Source organism: Periplaneta americana, chromosome 4, assembly GCF_040183065.1.
Source record: "Periplaneta americana isolate PAMFEO1 chromosome 4, P.americana_PAMFEO1_priV1, whole genome shotgun sequence".
Lineage (NCBI taxonomy): Eukaryota > Metazoa > Arthropoda > Insecta > Blattodea > Blattidae > Periplaneta > Periplaneta americana.
The window spans coordinates 163,582,457-163,603,505 of NC_091120.1; the positions used below are offsets into that span (position 1 = coordinate 163,582,457).

The window sequence follows — 21,049 nt, forward strand, 5'->3', positions numbered from 1 at the left end:
TAACCTCTTAGGTACCACATACGCGAGAGGGGCTGACATTGATCAATTGATCACGGAACGGGGCGAGCAGGAGTTGGCTGGTGTTTGCCGTTAGGATGGCAAGACGCCGTCATCTGTTGTTCGATGACAAAGCAGGTGAAGGCCGTCGGAAGAAGCGCCGTGAAATCTAAGCTGCAATTTGAGAGGTCCCTGTCCTTTCAAGTTGCGACTTATTGAGTGACCTCGTATGTTTAATAGACTATTAATATTATCTGAACTAGGGCATACATAATTTATAATAAAGGTGAGTATATGTGGGGAAGGGCATATAGGTCCGTGGCCCATTTCTTATAGGGCTCATCCCGACATTTGTCTTACGCCTGAGGAAAACCACGGAATACCTTAGGCAGGATGAGTTGTCTCATATAAGAGACTAGCCAATTTGGCTATTATGTAGGAGGTCATGAGCCTTGTTGATTTGTCTCAATTTCGAGACCAGCCATTTGGCTATATGATGGCTCAATTGCGAAGAGGGGGAGAGATGTAATTGTTAATTAGGGAGATTCATGGGGATATGAGTGCAGGTCCGTGGCCCATTTCTTTTAGGGCTCATCCCGACATTTGTCTTAGCGCCTTAGGAAAACCACGGAAAAACCTTAGGCAGGATGTCCAAATGTAATACTGTACCCGTTTCTTATATCAAGAGAAGCAATGTGGTTTGTTTACAGAATCGCGTATTTGGGCTTCAATATCTCGTCCACAGAGCGTAACAGCGGCTCGAATAAAATTCTCCTGTGACGCCATGGCACGTAACACAAGCACTTCTTTCTTTTTGCCAGCACCGTGTAAATTTATATTGAATTTTTCCACCTCTTCGAAGGATAAATCTCCAATTTTTATAGTTCCATTTCGTACAAAATTCTGGTGACGAGACAAAATCATATACTTCGTCTTTTCGGAATTTACTTCCAAACCTATCGCTTTACTTGCTTCAAATACAATCCCGCATTTTCCCTAATCGTTTGTGGATTTTCTCGTAACATATTCGCATCATCCGCATACACAAGAAGCTGATATAACCCGTTCAATTCCAAACCCTGTCTATTATCCTGAACTTTCCTAATGGCATATTCTAGAGCAGGCCTGCACAAACAGCGCTTAACGAGCGCGCGCACGGTAGAGCCGTATTTACCGCTCGCAGAAACAGAGAGGAAGATCAGTCAGAATGACATAGACTTGCTATAGGTAGAGGAGAGGGAAACGACCACTCAGTTATTTAGTGGAGTGCAGTGTGTAGGCCTATTTTCAGTAACTGTTTCACGTTGCTTACCTACTGCTACAGTACAGTATGGAGGAATCTAAAAGACGGAACATAACATTTAACATTTAACGATTTACAGCTCGAACTTATTGATCTTCAATGTGACCTAAGGGCTAAAGATCGTTTGAATAATACTACTAGCCTGGTTGAGTTTTACAAGACTAAACATTAGCATAATGTCCACGACTACACAGGCTGGTTGTGAAAATGATTGCTATGTTTGGCTCAACATTTACTGTATATTTGTGAGCAACTGTTTTCTATAACGAACTTTAATAAAGGCAGACATCGAACATCTGTAACTGATGTTTCATTACGATCAGTAGGCTACTGTTCCTTTCCAGCTGCCAACAGCATAAAACCTCGTTTTGATGTACTGATAAATAAAAATATAACAAAATGATATTGTACATTTAAGTAGCTATAGAATTTCTATTATTTCTGTAAAATAAATATTTCTTTATTAATTAATAATAGTCCAAGACATTTTTGCAAACACTGAACGGGAATTCATTTCATAAGCACTCGTAATAGTACTTCCTTTTGTGTATATTTTGTACAAGATCACGCCTTCTTCCAGTCCACCCTTGTACAGAGCGCAGCTAATATCTGCATTCCGCTCATGAGCTATGAGCCGGCTCAGGGAGCGCAAACCTTGTGCAGGCCTGTTCTAGAGCGAAATTAAAAAGTAAAGGTGATAGTGCATCTCCTTGCTTTAGCCCGCAGTGAATTGGAATAGCATCAGATAGAAACTGGCCTATACGGACTCTGCTGTAAGTTCACTAAGACACAATTTAATTAATCGAACTAGTTTCTTGGGAATACCAAATTCAATAAGAACTAGTGGCTTGTGCAGCAAATGCTGCAAAGTAAGTTCATTAGACGTTCAAATAAACATTTTTCAGATTTATTTTTAATGAGAATACCGGACATTCTGAAAGTTATTTGCTTCCATAATAATGAAAGATACTCTCTCTCGAGCCAATACTGAAGAGAACCACGCATATAAATATCTACACCACACCGCCATTAAATATATGAAAAAGACCCAACCCCACATGATTAATAACTATAAGAATATTTGATTTTTAATAATATTATTATCTTACGTAAGTTTTATAGCTTTCGTAACATATACTATATGGCCGCCACTCAGTAAAATATAGAAATCAAAATCTAATTTAAGTTATTCTCTACATCTACTTATATAACCCCAAAACGTTTCACTTTCATATCATCAATATAGCATTAATGTGTACAATTAATGAAAAATAGTCACATCATGGCATTAACTGCAATAATATTTCATTTCTAATGGTAATAATGTCATCAAACCATCTCAAGTTTTATAGTTTTTAATATCCAATACGCAGCTGTACCCAGAAAATTACACACCACGGAATCGAACCTGTAAATTATTTTTAGTAAGTTAAGTTTTTAATAACCAATTTAATTTGAGCTCTAAATATGTCAGCATTCTTGCAGATCATGGCCTTCGTGTAATATAGTTTACTGTAGTGTGTTTTGTTTTATTCCGAAATGCAATTAGCTAGTTCTCAAAACTGACGACAGATGGATTTTGGAAAATAGGAAAATTATGTTGAAAAATTGACATTTCACTGAAAACTACTATTTTTCCGAAAAACTTTGAGTTCCAAGCTTCAAAATGAGGGGTCATTTATTAAAATCCGTTCAGCCGTTTTCCCGTAATTTCCATTACCAGTTCAAATTATATATATCGATATTATATAAAACGTCTCTCTTAACCGAGACATATGCCTTTTTGAAATCTTAATAACTTTATAATAATAAATTAAAATTATTCATACCCAAACGGATCAGACTGTACATATCAGCCAGAACCTCAGTCAGAGGTAAACATCGCTATTCTACAGCATAAAATAGTAATAACAAGAATCCCTGCAGTTGGCGCTAGTGCCCCAGTATTCTAGTTAACACCCTACAAGCAACAGAACAAATACGCAGGGTTGCGCAATAATAAATTAGACGTCTCGTGTTAGTCAATTGTTATTGCATCCAATTGTATCGTTGGACATCAAATCTGGAAACTCGTAAATCTGTTTCTCCCTTCACGCCCTCTAGTCACAACGCCAGGTGGCGCATAAGGTTTAGGCTATATTTCAACAAAATGCGACAGAGGAGGAACGGGGTTCTTGGCTCCAATACCTGTCCAGGTAGATGATAAACGATGAACAACAGCGATCTGTGATTTATATCGAGAGTTAAACAAAAAACAATCGGCATCGCAACGCCGCGTTCAATAAACCTAGACCTACGTATGTTCGTAATCTGTGATACGCAGTCAAGAGTCTACCCGTGTAAGGCCCGTAACACACTTGCAGAGTTTTCGCCAGCGATAAATGTGTTGCGAGAAAATTAAAAAATTGATAACATGGATTCAAATGGACGTCCACACACTGGAAGAGATTCTCGTTCGAGGCAAAAACCTCGCGCGAGTTTCTCGCTGGAATCGGTAGCTCAGAGAATTTTATTGACACATTTATCAGAGATGTTTGACATTTATACTCTTTATGACGATTGCATGTAGAAAAAGATATCACAGGTGGCGATGAATTGTATTGTTTTTATTTGAAAATGAGAAAAGATTGCTGATAATTGCAGTTAGAAACTTATCGAACTTGTACGAAGTCACCCGTAGGCCTATTTATATGATACACGGGATGAAAACTATAAAAACACGAAACTTAAAGAAGAAATCTGGAGACAAATATCAGATTATCTGAAAATAAATAGGACTATATTTTATTTTGATGAGATTTAATAGTATTAATTAAACATTTGAAATAATGTATCTATATGTCTTAACAGTTTACATAATTTTAATCAGAACATAGCAAAGAATCCTCTATCATATCATGAATAGCAAAAAACTGAAGTCAATTCAACCTGAAATAACGCCTAAACGTACAGTATCATCATCCAAATGGAAACCAGTGTCCAAAACTCGCCCTTATTTTCGTAAGATACAATATGATTTTCAGATATTTCTGGCTTTAATTTTAGGCCTATTTTTTCTTTTCATTAACAAAATATGTTCATGTAACTCCATTTCCTCATCATCTGAATATTCAGATTCAACATAGCGTTCGTACGCAATTTGTAAATTACGACAATATACTTACAGGTTATATATTATATTTAAGTACGACAATATACGTAAATGCATGACCTATAATATTTTCCCCAACGAGTGATTACTATAATCAGAAAAATGCTTTCTGCATGAAGGCAGTGCATAGATGATCATAGCGAGGTGTGATCTGTGATAGCGAGAACTCGCCAAGTGTGTGGAGGAGGGCTCTTCGCCTCTTTCTCGCAACACATTTCTCGCTAGCGAAAACTCTTCAAGTGTGTTGCGGGCCTAACAGTGTGAAGGATGGAAGTAGAAGAGTAAGGGCTGGTCCACAATAAACCGGGACCGACAACTAGAACGAGGGCGGGAAGCGCAAAACGTGAACGCGACGATTTTTTATTCACAATAAGCCGAGATCGGAAACGGCTATGTATATCGATATATTTGTTAATAACGATAGGTAAAGTCGATATTACGCATTTTGATGTTATTTGTGCATACTTAACCAATGGCTTTCTCTCACGAGTACACAGGTTAATCAACTTCGAAATTTAAGGCACGGAATATTTAAGAATTCAATTCACGTGGTAGTCTGGTTACATAATATACAAGTAGCATATATAGAAAGTGATTCTACTGAATTTCTGGGTTAGTTACAAGCACTGAATGAGCAAGAAATTATGTCATGATCTCCTTGCTACAAAATATACGACGACCAAATATCTATGATCGGAAACGAGAACGGCAAAGTTAAAACTTGGCCAACTCTCACGTATTCATTGCCGGGCTCGGCAAGCTTCTCGTTAATTGTGAAAAATGTTTAAATGGTACATTTGTTAGAGATCAAATTTCTGCATAATATATTTAAAGGACAAAACTAAAATTATTTCCGTCATTTAATATCATAATACCCTGCTCTCTTAAATTTACTGGGCATTATTAGAAATTAAATCAGTGGCTTTTCCAAAACACGCTCTGAAATGATTCATATAAAACTATTTTTACCTCGAAAAGAAAGAAAAACTGAGCAAAATTTTATTAAAGATTTTTGTGTGAAATATCTCAAAGAATAACCTCCTGAAATTAATGACATTACTTACATTTCATATATATATATATATATATATATATATATATATATATATATATATATATATATATATATCGGTTGTAACTGGATTCTGATAGACCCCAAATATATTTTACAGTTATGCTACAATTTATGTTAAACTTATGGAAATACACAGACCTTGTTTAAATATCATTTCCGATTTAACCGGAAATGGTATTAACTTTCTTATTTCAAAAGAACATTCTGTATATTTCTTCACATGACGTATCGTCTGTTTATTGTAAGTTCATTGATGTCATATGTGAAATCTGGTTTGTCAGTCTTTTTGTAAATAACATTAAAATAAAAGTAACATGGCTTTTGAATAATTTACTTAAACTTGAGTTCTCTATACAGAACAAAAATATTTCGTCGTAAAATAAACAAACAACAGTGAAATGATGTTACTCGCATAAATTTTAAACTTCTCATTGTGAAGGTTTTGTTAAATAGATATAGAATGGAATGGAATTTAACTGAGGGGGGCACGGATGGACCAGAACTGCGACCTATTGAGATCTATTGCGCTAACCCTCGATATGGAATGAGTTGCATGCCGCAGATCCCCTGCGCGCACCGCCCTAATCACATGATTCCCTTAACGACCGGTCCCTACAGCCGACAGAATCCATATACCATTCCTGCTTCGGCAACTTCCCCCAAGGCCTCCCTGTCGGTCCGAGGCGAAACTCCTCCCCCGAATAGGTAAGAGCGTATTCCGAATCTCACCGGTGAGTAATCCGATGGCATCACTGTGTTCCGAATTCCACCGATGACGTCATTGATGCTCCACCGGTGTCGCACCGATGCCATCAACTTGTGGAGGTGGTGGCAGTCTCCATCAGTGAATCTGATTGGTTCTTGTATAGGGCGGGAATTAGCAGACGAATGACATCGTGCACTGTTGTGTCACGGCGGTGTGTTCTGCTTTAGTTCTGCTGTATTGTTTGTAATGAGCACAAAGTAAAAACAATATGTTAATGGGTTATGAGCGAACATGTCAACGGACCAGTTATTACTACCGGTTCAAGAAATAAGTTGTTTATGCTCTCTTTTCTTTGAACGAGATGGCAGTACGGAAATTTCGCAAAATTTTGCAAGCGTAGCACAGATAACCACTTACACAGTCGCCATGACAGCATCGATTCTTCCAGCAGTTTTGTTCCTTATTTTCGTTGCAACGTGCCGTCATCGATGCCACCGGACCGGTGAGATTCGGAAAACGCTGTAATGGAACATCGAAAATCTGCGAATATTATTTTGTAATGAGCTACTACTTCACTTCATTCAGCTTTTTATAGTTTTGTCGTTCGTGGTAGTTGTAAGATTTATATATTTGATTAAAAAGAAGTGAAATGGAAATATAATAATAATAATAATAATAATAATAATAATAATAATAATAATAATAATAATAATAATGTAAAAAATATCCACGAATCGGAGCCTTAATTATGAAATTGAAGATACTTAACTGGTACTATAGATCAGAATTAGGAACAAAAGATGTAAGAAATGCTCTCTCGTTCTATACCTTCCTATTTTACAGCCAGAAATATGCTTTAGGAAGTTTCAAGATGTATCCCCGTTTGTCAGGTTTCTCTTAAGTTCATTTAATTTTCTTATACTCCGCCATCTCCATATTCTATACGCCATATTCCAAACCTATGCTTTCAGTGGCTGTAGCAACGAATGTCGTATTCCCTTACATTATTCCACTAATTTACTCTCTTAAAGCAGAGCAGATGTTTCGTACAGTCACAGTAGACTAAATAATGTTTTATTTACCGAAGTATTTACGAAGAGCATGACAATGGTTGAAAAAAGATGGCCGTTAAAAATATGTCCAGTATAATGTCTTACCTAAACCTACATATTACACTCGAACTAGTATATTTTCTTAGTATCATTGAATTAGGCTGCTCATATTTCTTCTTGTTTTCGTTCCACTATTAGACTAGATTACGCACACAATTTTCGCCTACAAATTCGAAAGCATTTATTCAGACTTGTTTAGTTAATTTTCCTTTATATGTAAATTCTTTCACTACGCTGCATAAAACCTAGATAATATTATATTTTCGAAAATAAATTGATTGAACTGCTCCTGTAGTTAGGAGCGCTAGTTCATTTTCCAGTTTTTCACCAATGAAATATGTACAGTATGTATGTATGTATGTATGTATGTATGTATGGTGCGAATTAACGGGGGGTGGGGATTTCTCCCCTGTTGGAAAGTTATCTCCCCTCTTAAATTCATATTAACATCCCTGCCTGGGATAACTTCTATCCCCTCACAAAATATGATTGCTTTAATTTAAATATAATTGTTAATAAAGTACAGTATAAGGTAAGCAAAGAAAACAATATTGATGTATTATCATCACCGGCAAGCTGACAACAATCAATAACTTAGGAATTACACATCTTATCTTAAGCCTGCTCAAGGATATAATTGTTATTATAATCCAGATGCAAGACAAGCAACTCAGTGCGACCAACCGTTCAGCCGTATCGAATGAGGATAATAATAATTTTATGAATGCTATTCTCTATCAAGGATTCTATCCCCCTCATCAGAAATCTTAATTCACACACTGTATGTATGTATGTATGTATGTATGTATGTATGTATGTATGTATGTATGTATGTATGTATGTATGTAATGTACGTATGTACACTACCGGTCAAAAGCTTTCTATCAGCTATGAAAACAAATGTATACTTTATTTCAATGTACAAACACATCGGAAAAACTAAATAGACGAACAAAATAAATATTGTCTCTCTCTAGCATTATGATATGATAGAATATTCAAAACGAAATCCCTGTTTTAACCACAAATCCATAGTTTTGATAGGTGATAGGAAATTTTTGACCGGTAGCATATGTATATACAATATGTACGTATGTATGTATATATGTATGTATGTATGTATGTTTGTATGTATGTATGTATGTATGTATGTATGTAGCTTAGGATGTGTTTCCTTTTATTTATTTCCTCCATGTTCCATTACTTTGAAGAATCATTTTACAATTTAGTTTACGTACAAAATATGGTTGTAGTATATTACACTTCGTTCCATAAATGCCTGACAGGAGGTGTAAAATTGCCAGTAGAGGAAAAGAGAAGTATAATTGCTATTCAACCCATGACAGATGTCTCATTCCACGCTCAACTTTAAGTTGAGCAATCTGAAGCGTTCTACCCACACCCAACTTCAAGACAAGCGTGGAGTGAGACCTCTGCCATTGGTTGAACAGCAATTATACTTCTCTCCTCCTCTTCCGGCAATGTTTACTTCGCCTGTCAGACATTATGGAACGAAGTATAATTATTGTACAAGATTGTGATAGATAATATTCTAAAACTATTTTACAACTAATATGAAACATTACAGTTTATCAATGGTACAGAATTTATAAAGTTATTAAACTCTGTAATGCAGTCCTTAATTGGATCCTCTTTTTTTCGGTGACCATTTCTCATTTCTTAACACTGCATATTTCACTCTATCTCCTACTTGGCCTAATAATCTACATTGTAATAGCAAATGATCGACTGTTTGTTCTACAGTTTTGCAAGAACATGACATGTCGACTTTTCCGTAATTTTAAAATGTTGTAGATATGCTTTGATATTTCGATGTCCGGTAACTATTATTGTAAGTTTAAGAGTTATATTTAGTTTTAGTTTTAGTCTGTTTGATCATTTTGGAAAAAATGATTTAATAATTGCACTTTTCGATGTTTGATCCCATTCATTTTGCCACTTGCGTACACTTAATATTACACTTCTTAGGAATCTTGCTATAACACTCAATTAGGTCTTTGCTTGTCGCCGTCTACTTTGCCAGTTGATCAGCTAGACCTACATCGTTTCTCTGATTCCCAACGTGTGTCTTGACTCTACTGAAGTCTATTTTCCAGTTATCTTTTTCCATACATGACACCTTCCTCCGTATTTCTTCGATTAGGTACGTATGATTTCTGCGGTTCTTGAGTGAGTCTAGTGTAATTCGACTGTCGGTCAATAATGAATCTGATTTTTGTTCGCTTTCTGTTCATTTTGTGCACTGCAATGCTTTTAGTGTTAATACAATGCTTTCCACGTGACTTAGTTCATACGTCTCATCTTCTTCGTGGCTACAATATTTTGTCTGGGCGCATGATACATTTAACTTACCATAAATAGTGGCGACTGGGTCTTAACATTACAACTAGGCAACGTTGCTTAAGAGCAAATGGCTAGTGTTTTTCTGGACAGCTAAAAAGACTCGATCCCCATTATTTAAGTCCTATGAAAAGTGGTATCTATAGCTGTTCGACTTGATTATTTATGCATTTGCCATTAAGCTTGTATTTGAGTTGATGTGTTAGGACATTCTCTTTAAATATGGTTATTCCCGATCCCACCTGTTCCTGTCTCTTGCCCTGCCCGGTGTAGATTTGGAGAGAGAGAGAGAGAGAGAGAGTGTGTGTGTGTGTGTGTGTGTGTGTGTGTGTGTGTGTGTGCGCGCGCGCGCTGTCTTCCTTTTTTTATATAACTTTAACTCAATGCGCGGTGTGGGCCAATACTTCCAATCACCCAATCAGATGTCTTTCATTCTTATTTACTGAGGTAACTGGTATTTTCAGTCATGCTGAAAGCTAGTAATATTAGCAAACGGTAATATTGGTTTAATTCTTTCGACTGACTTATCAAAATTTAGAAAATGTATTATATCTACCGTCTTAGCCATCGGAAACCTTATTTACCAACAATTATGAGTAATTCTATCCCTTAACCTTCTAAGCTTATGATGTTATTGAATCAATTTGAGGTTATCTGTAATTATATCTGTTAAAGAGACGAGATAAAATGATCTTGTTATTTACTGTAATTGTTGTTAAAACTGAACGTGAATTATAATTGGTTTGGAATAATCTATCATGTTGTCCTGTTGTCAAATATATTATTTTCATTAAGTTATATTGGATGTTTAATTCATTGCTGGATCAAGCTGGTGAAATTGTAATTACCTTGTCTATCGTGAAATAATACATGGCACGTTTCATTCTTTACTCGTTGACGTTCTATGAATTTCTTGACTTTCATTGTTGCGTCTATTGTACTCTTTTCGGGTGTGAAGCAGTACTGATTGTGGTTTAGATGGTCGTTCATATGTGTGATGCATCATTCTATTTATAAGGTGTTTCTAAAGTAGGTACTTTCCCCTCTTAAATTTAATAAACTTATTGAACGGAATTTAAATGGATCTTAGACGTCCTATATGCCGGCTTTTATGATTGGCATTATTTTATTATCTTTTCGAAAAAAAAAAAAACCTTTTTTAAACATTCGTTATAGATTGCAGTTACGAATTTTGGTAGTTTTTTTGTAGACGCGTAGGAGAATTCCACATAATGTGATTCCATCTGTTTCTGGTGCCTTTTTTCTGTTAAAACTTTCTATTGATTGTATAATTTCCTCTTGAGTGATTTGTATCTATGTTTATGTGTGTATGTGTGAAGTTAAATAGTTACTAATAATAGCCCTACATAACTGATAAGTAAACCTAATATTTATGAAGCCTGTTCAATGATTAAAGAAAGAACATTTACAATTTAATATCAGGTGAGTTACAATATCTCGGAATACTACATAACATATTTCCGTTAAGAACTTCAACAATATAGTAGTATTGTGCGTTTAATTTAGCACCTTGCCCTCTTTATCATAGATGCTTTTTAACACACAACGTTTCTTCTAGTTGTTGCTCCATGATGATCACCTCCATATCTGAGTTTACTTATATGTGCGTCTTTTCCATTACCAGCGTCAGAACATAGATTCTTCTATGCATGCGTAAAAATATAACCTACATATAAAGAACCTCTAGATTACACGGAGTGTCTCAGAAGTGATGGTAAAAAATATAAATATGAAACGTACACACTAAGCAAAAAAAAAAAAAAAAATCAGTCAACATTGGTCCGCAAATTAATCATTTGCGAAATATTGAAAATTAGTTATATGTTAAAATCCGCCACTGACGAGGGAAGGACTAGTATAGATACAAATAAACAAAATAGGTTTGTGCAATTTGTACAAACGAAAAGAATTTAAGCAAGGTGATCTGGAGGGCAAGATTCAGGCCCGCTTCGACCTTATTGCTGTTATGACATTTGATATCAATATCACTCTCTAAATTATCCTCTGATAGCGTGTCTGCTGTTGACTCTCAGAACAATGCAAAAGGAGAAAATTACTAAATAAGAATGCCTGTAAACAAGCAAGTCAGTGGTTGATATTAATATAACATGAGCAATATCTCGCAAACGATTAAATTGCATATTCATGTTAACCGAGACTTTAATCATACTAGTGTGTAGGCTGCATTTCATCCTTGCGTTTAATAACGTTCATCTGCCCATTTAAGTATGAGATGGAACAGATCAGTCATGTAACTGTGAGAAATACAATGGACTGTTTTCGTGATATACTAGGACATTGTTTGGTTGTGAATGAGTTTCATTTTGAGTATTTGTAAAGTTTGGTTAGTGATAGTATTTTGTTTACTTTTATGGCCTACTCAGTTTGATTTTACATACTTATTTATCTCAAGTTTGAAGTTCACGAAACAAGTTTAATAAATGAGTCGTTCAGAGCAGAAGTAGTGTAAGTCAAAATTTGGTAGTGAGGTTTAAAGTAAAAATTCTATAAAATACAGCGCAGAGTAGCAATTATGTCCTTGTAAATCTAACTCTGTAATATTCCATAATTTCAAATAAACCTAACATTTATTAAAATTAGCGTTTAATAACGTCTGTTGATTACACTGAACAACAGCGAAACATTCTTTTGCATGAAATAAGGTCCTTCTGAATTTAATGGTGCAATCTATTTTTCTCTGACACCCTCAGTTTTTTTTTAAGTCTGGTTTTGTTTCTTGAGTGGGCTATAAATGCTAATATTTCTTTGATATTAAATGATACAATAATGAAAAAATAATAGTGGTAATTTAATTTATTTATTTTATTAATTTATTGCTTTATTGGACAAGGATTCTGGTGTGATGATATTTTTGCCCACATAACTTTATTTCCTTTCACAGCCTTTTAAAATTCAATAAACATAACACTTTCCAAGATCTAATCTGTTTCCTTTTTCAACCCCTCACATTTCTGTTATGATACAAAACTCTCTCCTAAGTAAGTTATCCTTAACTTTATGTATCTCCACTCTTTATCTTGTTTATTGCACCAGTCTTAAAGTCAAGACCACCCCACTGACTACTAATAGTTTAAGTAAATGCAATATTAATTGCTATTTTGCGCTCTATTTTACAGAACGTTTACTTTAACCCTAATTACCCATTTTTGACTTACACCACTTCTGCTCTGAACGGCTCAAATAGTTTTAAAAAAACGTGAAATGGGTGCATGGGTAAAATTTCTACACATTCATACGTAAAATTTAATGGAGATTCGGAATATGTAAATTTAATATAGTGTATCATTAAAAAAAAGTAAGTTTACTGTCACACCTTGTATACCTGAATAACTTCTTTCGAACAGTGATATTATATTATATGGTTTTACCTCAAACAACTTTTGTGTAAAACTTTTTTTTTGTAAAATTAAAATTTAAGAAGTTATTAGCAATATTCCATACTTATTGTTCACGCTATATACGCAGGGTGGAAGGTGTTCAGTGACAGCAACTACACAAAGTAAATCTTTAAGATAAAAGGAATGGAAATTTCCTTTTTGTCTTAATCTTTTTTTATTTACCGGGAAATCGACATTATTTTTAGAGAAAATTAGATGGTGTAGAACAGCAACCTCACATAAAAAATAATAAAATGAGATTTCACTTAATCCCTACCAAAAAAGTTTTGCCGAATCTTCTGCAAACACATCTTATGCCAAGGCATGGATACAAACTTTACAAGAAGAGATTTAAATAACCTCATACGTCAGATTTTTTTTTGTTATAAAAAATATTGTTTTTTTTTTCACTCTCCTGTGAAATTGAATATTTTGACATACGAGGTTGCTGTTCAACACCATCAAATTTCAACATCGCAGTAAATTCAGTAGTACTTGCCAACGCATGAAGATAGCCTTTCTCCGCGGCAATGAGGGCGGCTATGTAGGTCTAATCAACGTCAACAATAAATCTGTTGCACGAGGTGACTGCACTTACATTTACACTCAGGCCTTAATATGAAGCACGTGTCTATATTTCGGTATATCTATTACTTAAAGTGATTTATTAATAATTAAAGTATTAAAATACTCAAATTGTAAAAGTGACACAAACTGTATACAAAATATGTATTGAATTGAGAACTCTAATGTAGGGACGTTTACGAAAAATGAATGTGTATTTTTTTCGAAGTAATGCGTTTGAAAGGTAATGGGATCAAAAATGTTCATGCAAAATAATTATTTTAGAAAAATCTAAGCGCAATGGAACAAAATGGTAGCGGACAGTTTTATTGACATTATGCCCAGAATTTATCACATAAAGAATTAACCCTTTTTGAACACCTTCCATTCTGTATAGCCTATACTACAGTCAATTCACTGTCTTTACAGCTTCAAGTAGGGGTACGAACAAGGTGCGTAAGACATGGAAGGGGGTTCTGTACTAGGAGGTTCGTTCCATAACAAGAGCACAGTAGTAAACAGAGCAGGCGGCCTTGCGACGTGCAGTCTTGTGGTGATACTCAGTCGAAGTGGGTGCAACATGTGGCGTCCGTGGAAAGACCTTCAAGTGAAATAGTTGTAAATAATAGTAACGAATGCCAATATGCATCCTCATAGGTAGGGGAAAAGCCTGTTCAGAAACAAGCTGCGCATATTATTCAAAATGTTTTCACACATTTTAAAAATACTGGAAACGAATCACCACTAACAGAGAGAGTTAATGCGACAGGAGTACCATTATCGACAGTGAAAAGAATAATTTCGCTAGACTTTTGAGGCTACGAAACCCCGACAAAGAAATACCGGGTGTGTAAAAAACTGTCCAAAATAGACTATTTCGATCGTGATTTGATTCGGTCAACCGTGTACCAACTTTATGAACAACAGACAGCGCCTACTATTGATAACATTCTTTCTTTGGTGAGAACGAAAACAAACGACACGGGATTTGAATTTCCGTATGGCAGGATAACACTACATAAAATTCTACGATCTATGGGTTTTTAATTCAAGGCACAGAACAGACGAACACCTGCAAGGAATCCCAAAAAATACAAATATGGCATTACGAGTACCTAACTAAAATTGAGCATTATAGACAGAAAGGGTATCAAAATCTGTACTTAGATGAGACATGGTACGATACGCATACTGGTATATGGACTGATGGTACTGATTCGTGAGACGCAATATTTTCTACCGGGAAGGAGAAAAGGATTCCGATTAATGTACGTTCGAACGTATTATTTGTAATGGAATTGGTAATTCAATGTTCTGTAGGCATATCTGTACCCATACATACATGTAACATTACTACCATAAACATGTTTGAATTAACTGTCATATACTGTATACTATTAATATCTAATGATGAAGGACGCTCACAATAATTATTTAAATTGACTTGATACATTTTACAACAACAATAATCCTACATTAGCATTTAACGATATTGATTCTTGTGTCAACTATGCCAACAATAATATACTAACCAATTTAAACATATTTCAATTAAATATACGTAGCATTAATATGAATTTCTCTGAATTACGTGTATTATTGCAAAGATATACCTGTATTATCTGTTTCTTATTGTGTTGAATTGTTGGTAACAATCTATGGATTTAAAACAATCCGTTTGGGGAACACACTACACGAGATCTGGCAACACTGCAAACTCTCTTGGTTACAGGCTGGTCCGTGCCATGCGGGTGTAAACTCCCTCCCCTTCTGTCTTAACCAGCTAAAAAGGCAGTGAATGGACTGTATATAGTGAAATAATATAAGTAAACTCGAGCATTTCAAACATGTATTCAGATTGTAACCAGTTTTTATGGTTTAAAAGTTTTGGTACAACTTTTTACTGAAGCTTTGTTACATTGAAGAATACTTACATAGCCCGCTGTGACGTTATCTATAGCAGGGGCGTATTTTGCGGACTACCGGGGCTACCGGCGGTAGCCCAAGGAAATTACAAAAGAAAAAGTTTATAATATAACATAATGTAATAATTTTGTATTATTAGTTTTACCATAGGAATTAAAATTAAAGTAATTATTAGATTTATATGCGCTCTCTGCTCTCGAAAAGAAACAAGTTGTCAAGGCGGCATCGCTGGAGAAACCGCTTGCTACGTGAGGTAGCCTGTGACCGTAACGCGCACGCTGTCCTGTCGCACAACTGCCCGTCCCCCCTCTCCCTTCTGTTTCCATCGTGCAATGTAGGCCGGGCGAGTTGCCGCTCTCGTGATCGGTTTCTTCGCAGGCGCGAAGCAGCAATACGCTTAGTACGCTAGCTCATTAATGTGATTGTGTTCTTGCAGTGCATTATTTTAAATCTGTGATTTGTTCGAGTGTCTAAGAGTTATATTAATTGTGAATTATTAAGTTTTTAATTTCTCAATTACTGTAAGTGATATTGTGAAAAATATGGCAGAACAAGTTTCTGGAGAAGTTTGTGTTGAAAATGACTGTGTAATAGAAGGTTTATTAAAAGTGCCTTTTAACCGTCGTACATAACAACGAGAAAGTTGAAATTGTGAAAATGGAAAGACCAACTCCTGAGTTAAATTTGTCCAGGGACGTAAAAGAAAAACAGCGAGAGTACACACGCCATTTCACTTCAACATCATATGGTAAGTGGAATTGGTTGTGTGGTACTTCTAAACTGTCTAAACTATTTTGCTGGCCATGTTTGTTATTTAGCCGCGAAACTAATGTGTGGCCAAAAGAGGGGTTTTCTAATATGAACTCCCTTCGAACGGCAGTCCTAGAATACGACAAATCAAAAACTCATTTTGTATAGCATGAACTTTGCAAACTTTGGGAAGACAAGAATTGATTTACAGCTAGATAAGTGAAAAGCTCTACACATCAACCAACACAATGCTCTTGTGAAAAAAAAATCGGGAGATTTTACTGCATCTTATTAACGCAGTCTGCTTTCTAGGAAAACAAGAATTGGCTTTTTCGGGGTCATAACGAGAGTGTGGAATCAGACAATATAGGAAATTATATTGAATATTTAAGTTCCTTAAGTGAATTTGACCATTTACTGGCCAATCATCTTGAGAGTTCAACAGTATTTCGTGGTACTTCTCTCGCAATTCAGAATGACTTAATATTTGCTATAAGTGGGGTTATGATAAAGAACATAAAACCTTTTGTGGCCATTGTTGTTGATGAAACAAGTGACTGCTCTAATCAGAGTCAATTGTCCACTGTTTTAAGATACGTCGACAATACTGCCAATGTTCAAGAACGGTTTATAGGATTCACAAATGTCAGTTCGGACAAAACTGCTGCTGCTTTGTTTCAGCATGTGGAAGGTGTTATAGCAGAATACAATGTCGGCAATAAGTTAATTGCACAGACATACGATGGTGCTTCAGTTATGGCGGGAAATATTAATGGCTTAAAAACAAAAGTTCAAGGAACGTATCCTCTAGCACTATTTGTCCATTGTTACAGCCATGTTCTCAATTTAGTTTTGCAACAAACTACTTCATCCATTCCAGAATGCCGCATTTTTTTTTCAAAACACTGTCGGGTTTAGCTGCATTTTTCTCATCATCTCCTAAAAGATCAGAAAACTCAAGGAATTTATGAACAAGAAACTCCCAAAAGTAGCACCAACTAGATTGAATTTTACATCTCGGCTTGTAAATACAGTAAAGGAATACAGAGAAAAACGGACTGCTTTCTTTAAAAATATAATTTGTAATGACTCTGAAGAAAACTGGGATGATGCTGTAAATGTGCAGGCTCAAGGATATTTGAATTTTTTCACACAGTTTCAGAATATATTTCTTCTTGAAGTCTATACTAGAGTGTTCGCACATACAGATGTGCTCTACGATATTCTTCAGACAAAAAGTCTAGACATAGCATACTACTTGCAAGAGGTATCAAAATTAAAAAAAAAATACTATATCCGAGTTCAGACATAGTGGGTTTCTGTCCATATGGAGTTATGGAAAATGAAAATTCTTCAGCCAATACAATGGAACCACCATTAAAGCGAAGAAAGGGAGATGATGAATTGAAATACAGGCAGCTGTACTACAGCATACTAGATGGTATGCACATGGAAATTACTGACAGATTTTCTGATTGTGGAAAGCTTCAGTTCACACATCTTCTAGATTCTCAAAAATTTTCTGCTTATAGAGAAAACTTCCCGAATGAGGCACTAAACAAATTATTTCAGTCCTATAACAGTCACTTTGATCAAGTACGTTTGAAAAATGAATTAAGTGTAATATATTCAGCAGAAGTCTTTGATTTTTCGAACAAACCTATCCATGAAATATTATCTGCCATATATGAAAACCAGCTGAACCAAGTTATTCCTGAAGTCCTTAAATTGGCAACATTAATTGTGACAATACCAGCTACGTCAGCATCGGTAGAAAGAACATTTTCTGCGTTGAAGAGAATAAAATCCTACTGTAGATCAACTCATACACAAGAACGTTTATCCGGCTTGGCACTGATATCCATTGAAAAGTCATTTCTACAGAAACTTAGCAAGTGGCCCAACTGTAATTTCAAGGACGAAGTCATCAACGTATTTTCGTCCCAATCAAGACGTCTGGAATTCACATAAATATGTAAGGAATTTTATTATAGGAATTTTAAAATATATTTTGTGTAATAATAGGGTCAGTGGTAGCCCAAAACCTTTAACCAATATACGCCACTGATCTACAGATAAGATACGTAGACGCGAAGCAAGCGTGCCAAGGACATGCGCAAATATAGTGCAGTATTTGATAAAACTGAAAACATACCATATACAAAGTTAATGTATTAAATTACATATCGTAAAATGCAACGGTAACTTGAAAATCGAGGTTCCTATTTTAATTTTTGCCATCACTTCAGATGACTCTGTATTGTTTGTATATATTTTCCTGCTTTCTCTGTTCCTTTTATTCTTTTTTATATTTTTCTTTCTTTCTGTAATTTAATGTTTTTTAAATGTATCTTTTGCGCTACCCCATTATCTCCTGGCTTAGTTGCTTCATGAGTGATGCCTCACTTATGAGGTTCAAACCTGTTTTCGGATAGCTGACTAAACAAAGTAATTTTTTTTCTATTTTTCTTTTCTTTACCACTTGCGTACGCATTTTTGGCTACTTTATTTTCTTTCTTCTTCTTCCATCTTTTTATTCTTTTTCTTTTCTTTTTTCATGTTCTTCCTCCTCCTTTCTATTTAAGTTGACTTAATTTTATTTTACTCTCCTTTCATCGTTTTCTGTTATGTCTTTTTGTAGTTTTCTCTTTCAAAATTTTCTTCCTCTCCTTTTTTCTGTCGCCTATCTGATAACCCTTTTCTTTTTTATTTCTTTATTGGCTTTCTCTCTTCCCTTCTTTGTTTCTAATTTTCTTTCTTTACTTCGCTTTCTACTCATTATTTTTTATTTATCTTCTTTCTTTTAATTCCTTTATTTATTGTTTCATCTAATGTCCTATTTATATTTTGATGTATTGTCTACTTACATTATTGTCTATCCCATTAATATCTAATTCGCTTTCCTTCCACGAAATCCATAAATAGTTTTACCGAAAGCACTATTCTTTTTCTACACACAACCATATTTTCATCACATTAATACTATCACGTTAAACGTTACATTTTAATTTCCGAAATCTTTTTATATTTCTAGAAAGCTGACCTTGCCGTGGGCTCCATGACGATAAACTATGCCCGGGAGAGCGTGATAGACTTCACGAAGCCCTTCATGAACCTCGGGATCAGCATTCTATTCAAGGTAACAAGAAACCATGAATGTGCCGTTGTTTCTAGCTGTTTGTAGTTAGCATCTTATCTTCTTGGTTATATTACATTATATTGATAATTGAACGGTCAATAAATATAAAATAATTGTATATCCAACGCATGAGCAACAATTAAACGTACAAGAAGTCTGAAAATACATTTAAAAACGATAAAACGTGCGGGTCAGAATGACTGTGCTGGTCGTACTAGGTAGTTTAAAAGTCCCGGTCTTCCTAGTGTTAATTAAAACTTTTCGTGTAGCATGACTATATTTTGTATTTATCTTTCTCTATCTGTGTAATTATCTATTGCAACTACATTACACTAAAAATCATTTATTTAATATTTTTACGTATGTATGTGGTAATTTCGTGGATGTTGCCGGTTGGAAAATGATACCACAGTCGAGAGGATGAATTTCTTTCGAGCGTTCTACTAACGTTTTACGGAAAAAAAAAAAAAAAAAAATCTTCCTTCCAAAACAATATGCAATTTCTGAATTTCTTAATCAGATATAATGTGACCTGATATTTAATAGCTAAAGGAACTATTTCGAGAATAGAATAATAAATAAAGCACCGGGAATTAATAAAAATAAAGATAATAACGCATACTATTTACATATTTCATTCACATTCGTAAAGAAAGAACGAAAATATTTATTTACAAATATGACTATGGGAATCTTATACATATTAATACTCTACAACGACACCTGAGTGACAGAAACAGAGGGATAATGGAGATATTCATTTTATTATAAACACATTAAAATTTTAAAAGATTCATATTTAATTAAATGTACAATGGAAGTGACACTCTGTCAAAATAAGATGTTATTTTTTAATTTATTTATAATTTAGGTTATGGAGTTCCTTATTAATTTATGTAAACAATTACGAATCATCAGCAAAAAGACAGACCAAGTGACATTATGAAATTGACAATGTTGCAGTGATAGATGGATCTGATTGGTTGAAAATCAACGGATTCTTATTTTACATTCCATTGGTGAATTTGTACGTGAACGAAATAGCGAAAGCGATTTATCTGATTTGTTCATGAGACTATGTGACAATACGTATGTATACCTATATAGTAAACTACTCTAAACTAGCCGCTATCGTGCTAACGGTTATTGTATTATTGTCATTTACTCCTTTTACACGTCTCAATTTTGGCCGTTCAAGCTTATATTTACAAAGAAATTAAAGTATGATTTCATAAACAATCAGATAGTGTGAGAGAAACTAAAAGAAAACAATACATAAAGTCACTTAAAACCAGTGCCTTTTTTCTAGCGGAACACGACAAACGGCGTTCTGGCACCTTTTTGTTGCATTTTTCATTATGGAACCGAAAAATTTGTGAATAACCATGTTTATAACATAATTTTTCTTTGAATTCCGCTTAGCTCTTGAAAGTCTTAGTTTGACGAAAAGAAGGTTAAAGAAGACAAAATTCAATCATCTACCCGGTCACTATAAAATATTCTACACAGAGTTCCACCAGCAAAAAGATGCAGAAGAAAAGCACTG

At 34.8% G+C, this 21,049-nt stretch overlaps 1 protein-coding gene across 2 annotated transcripts in view; it reads left to right on the top strand.

Annotated features, from left to right (window-relative positions):
* The window catches only part of LOC138698379 (glutamate receptor ionotropic, kainate 2-like), a 1,224,444-nt gene that overhangs the window by 1,157,704 nt on the left and 45,691 nt on the right, over nt 1–21,049 (top strand). For both annotated transcript variants that reach the window (XM_069824251.1, XM_069824250.1), the window contains exon 11: nt 19,399–19,503. In XM_069824251.1, the coding sequence (XP_069680352.1) occupies nt 19,399–19,503 (105 nt within the window). The remainder of the gene's footprint in view (nt 1–19,398; nt 19,504–21,049) is intronic.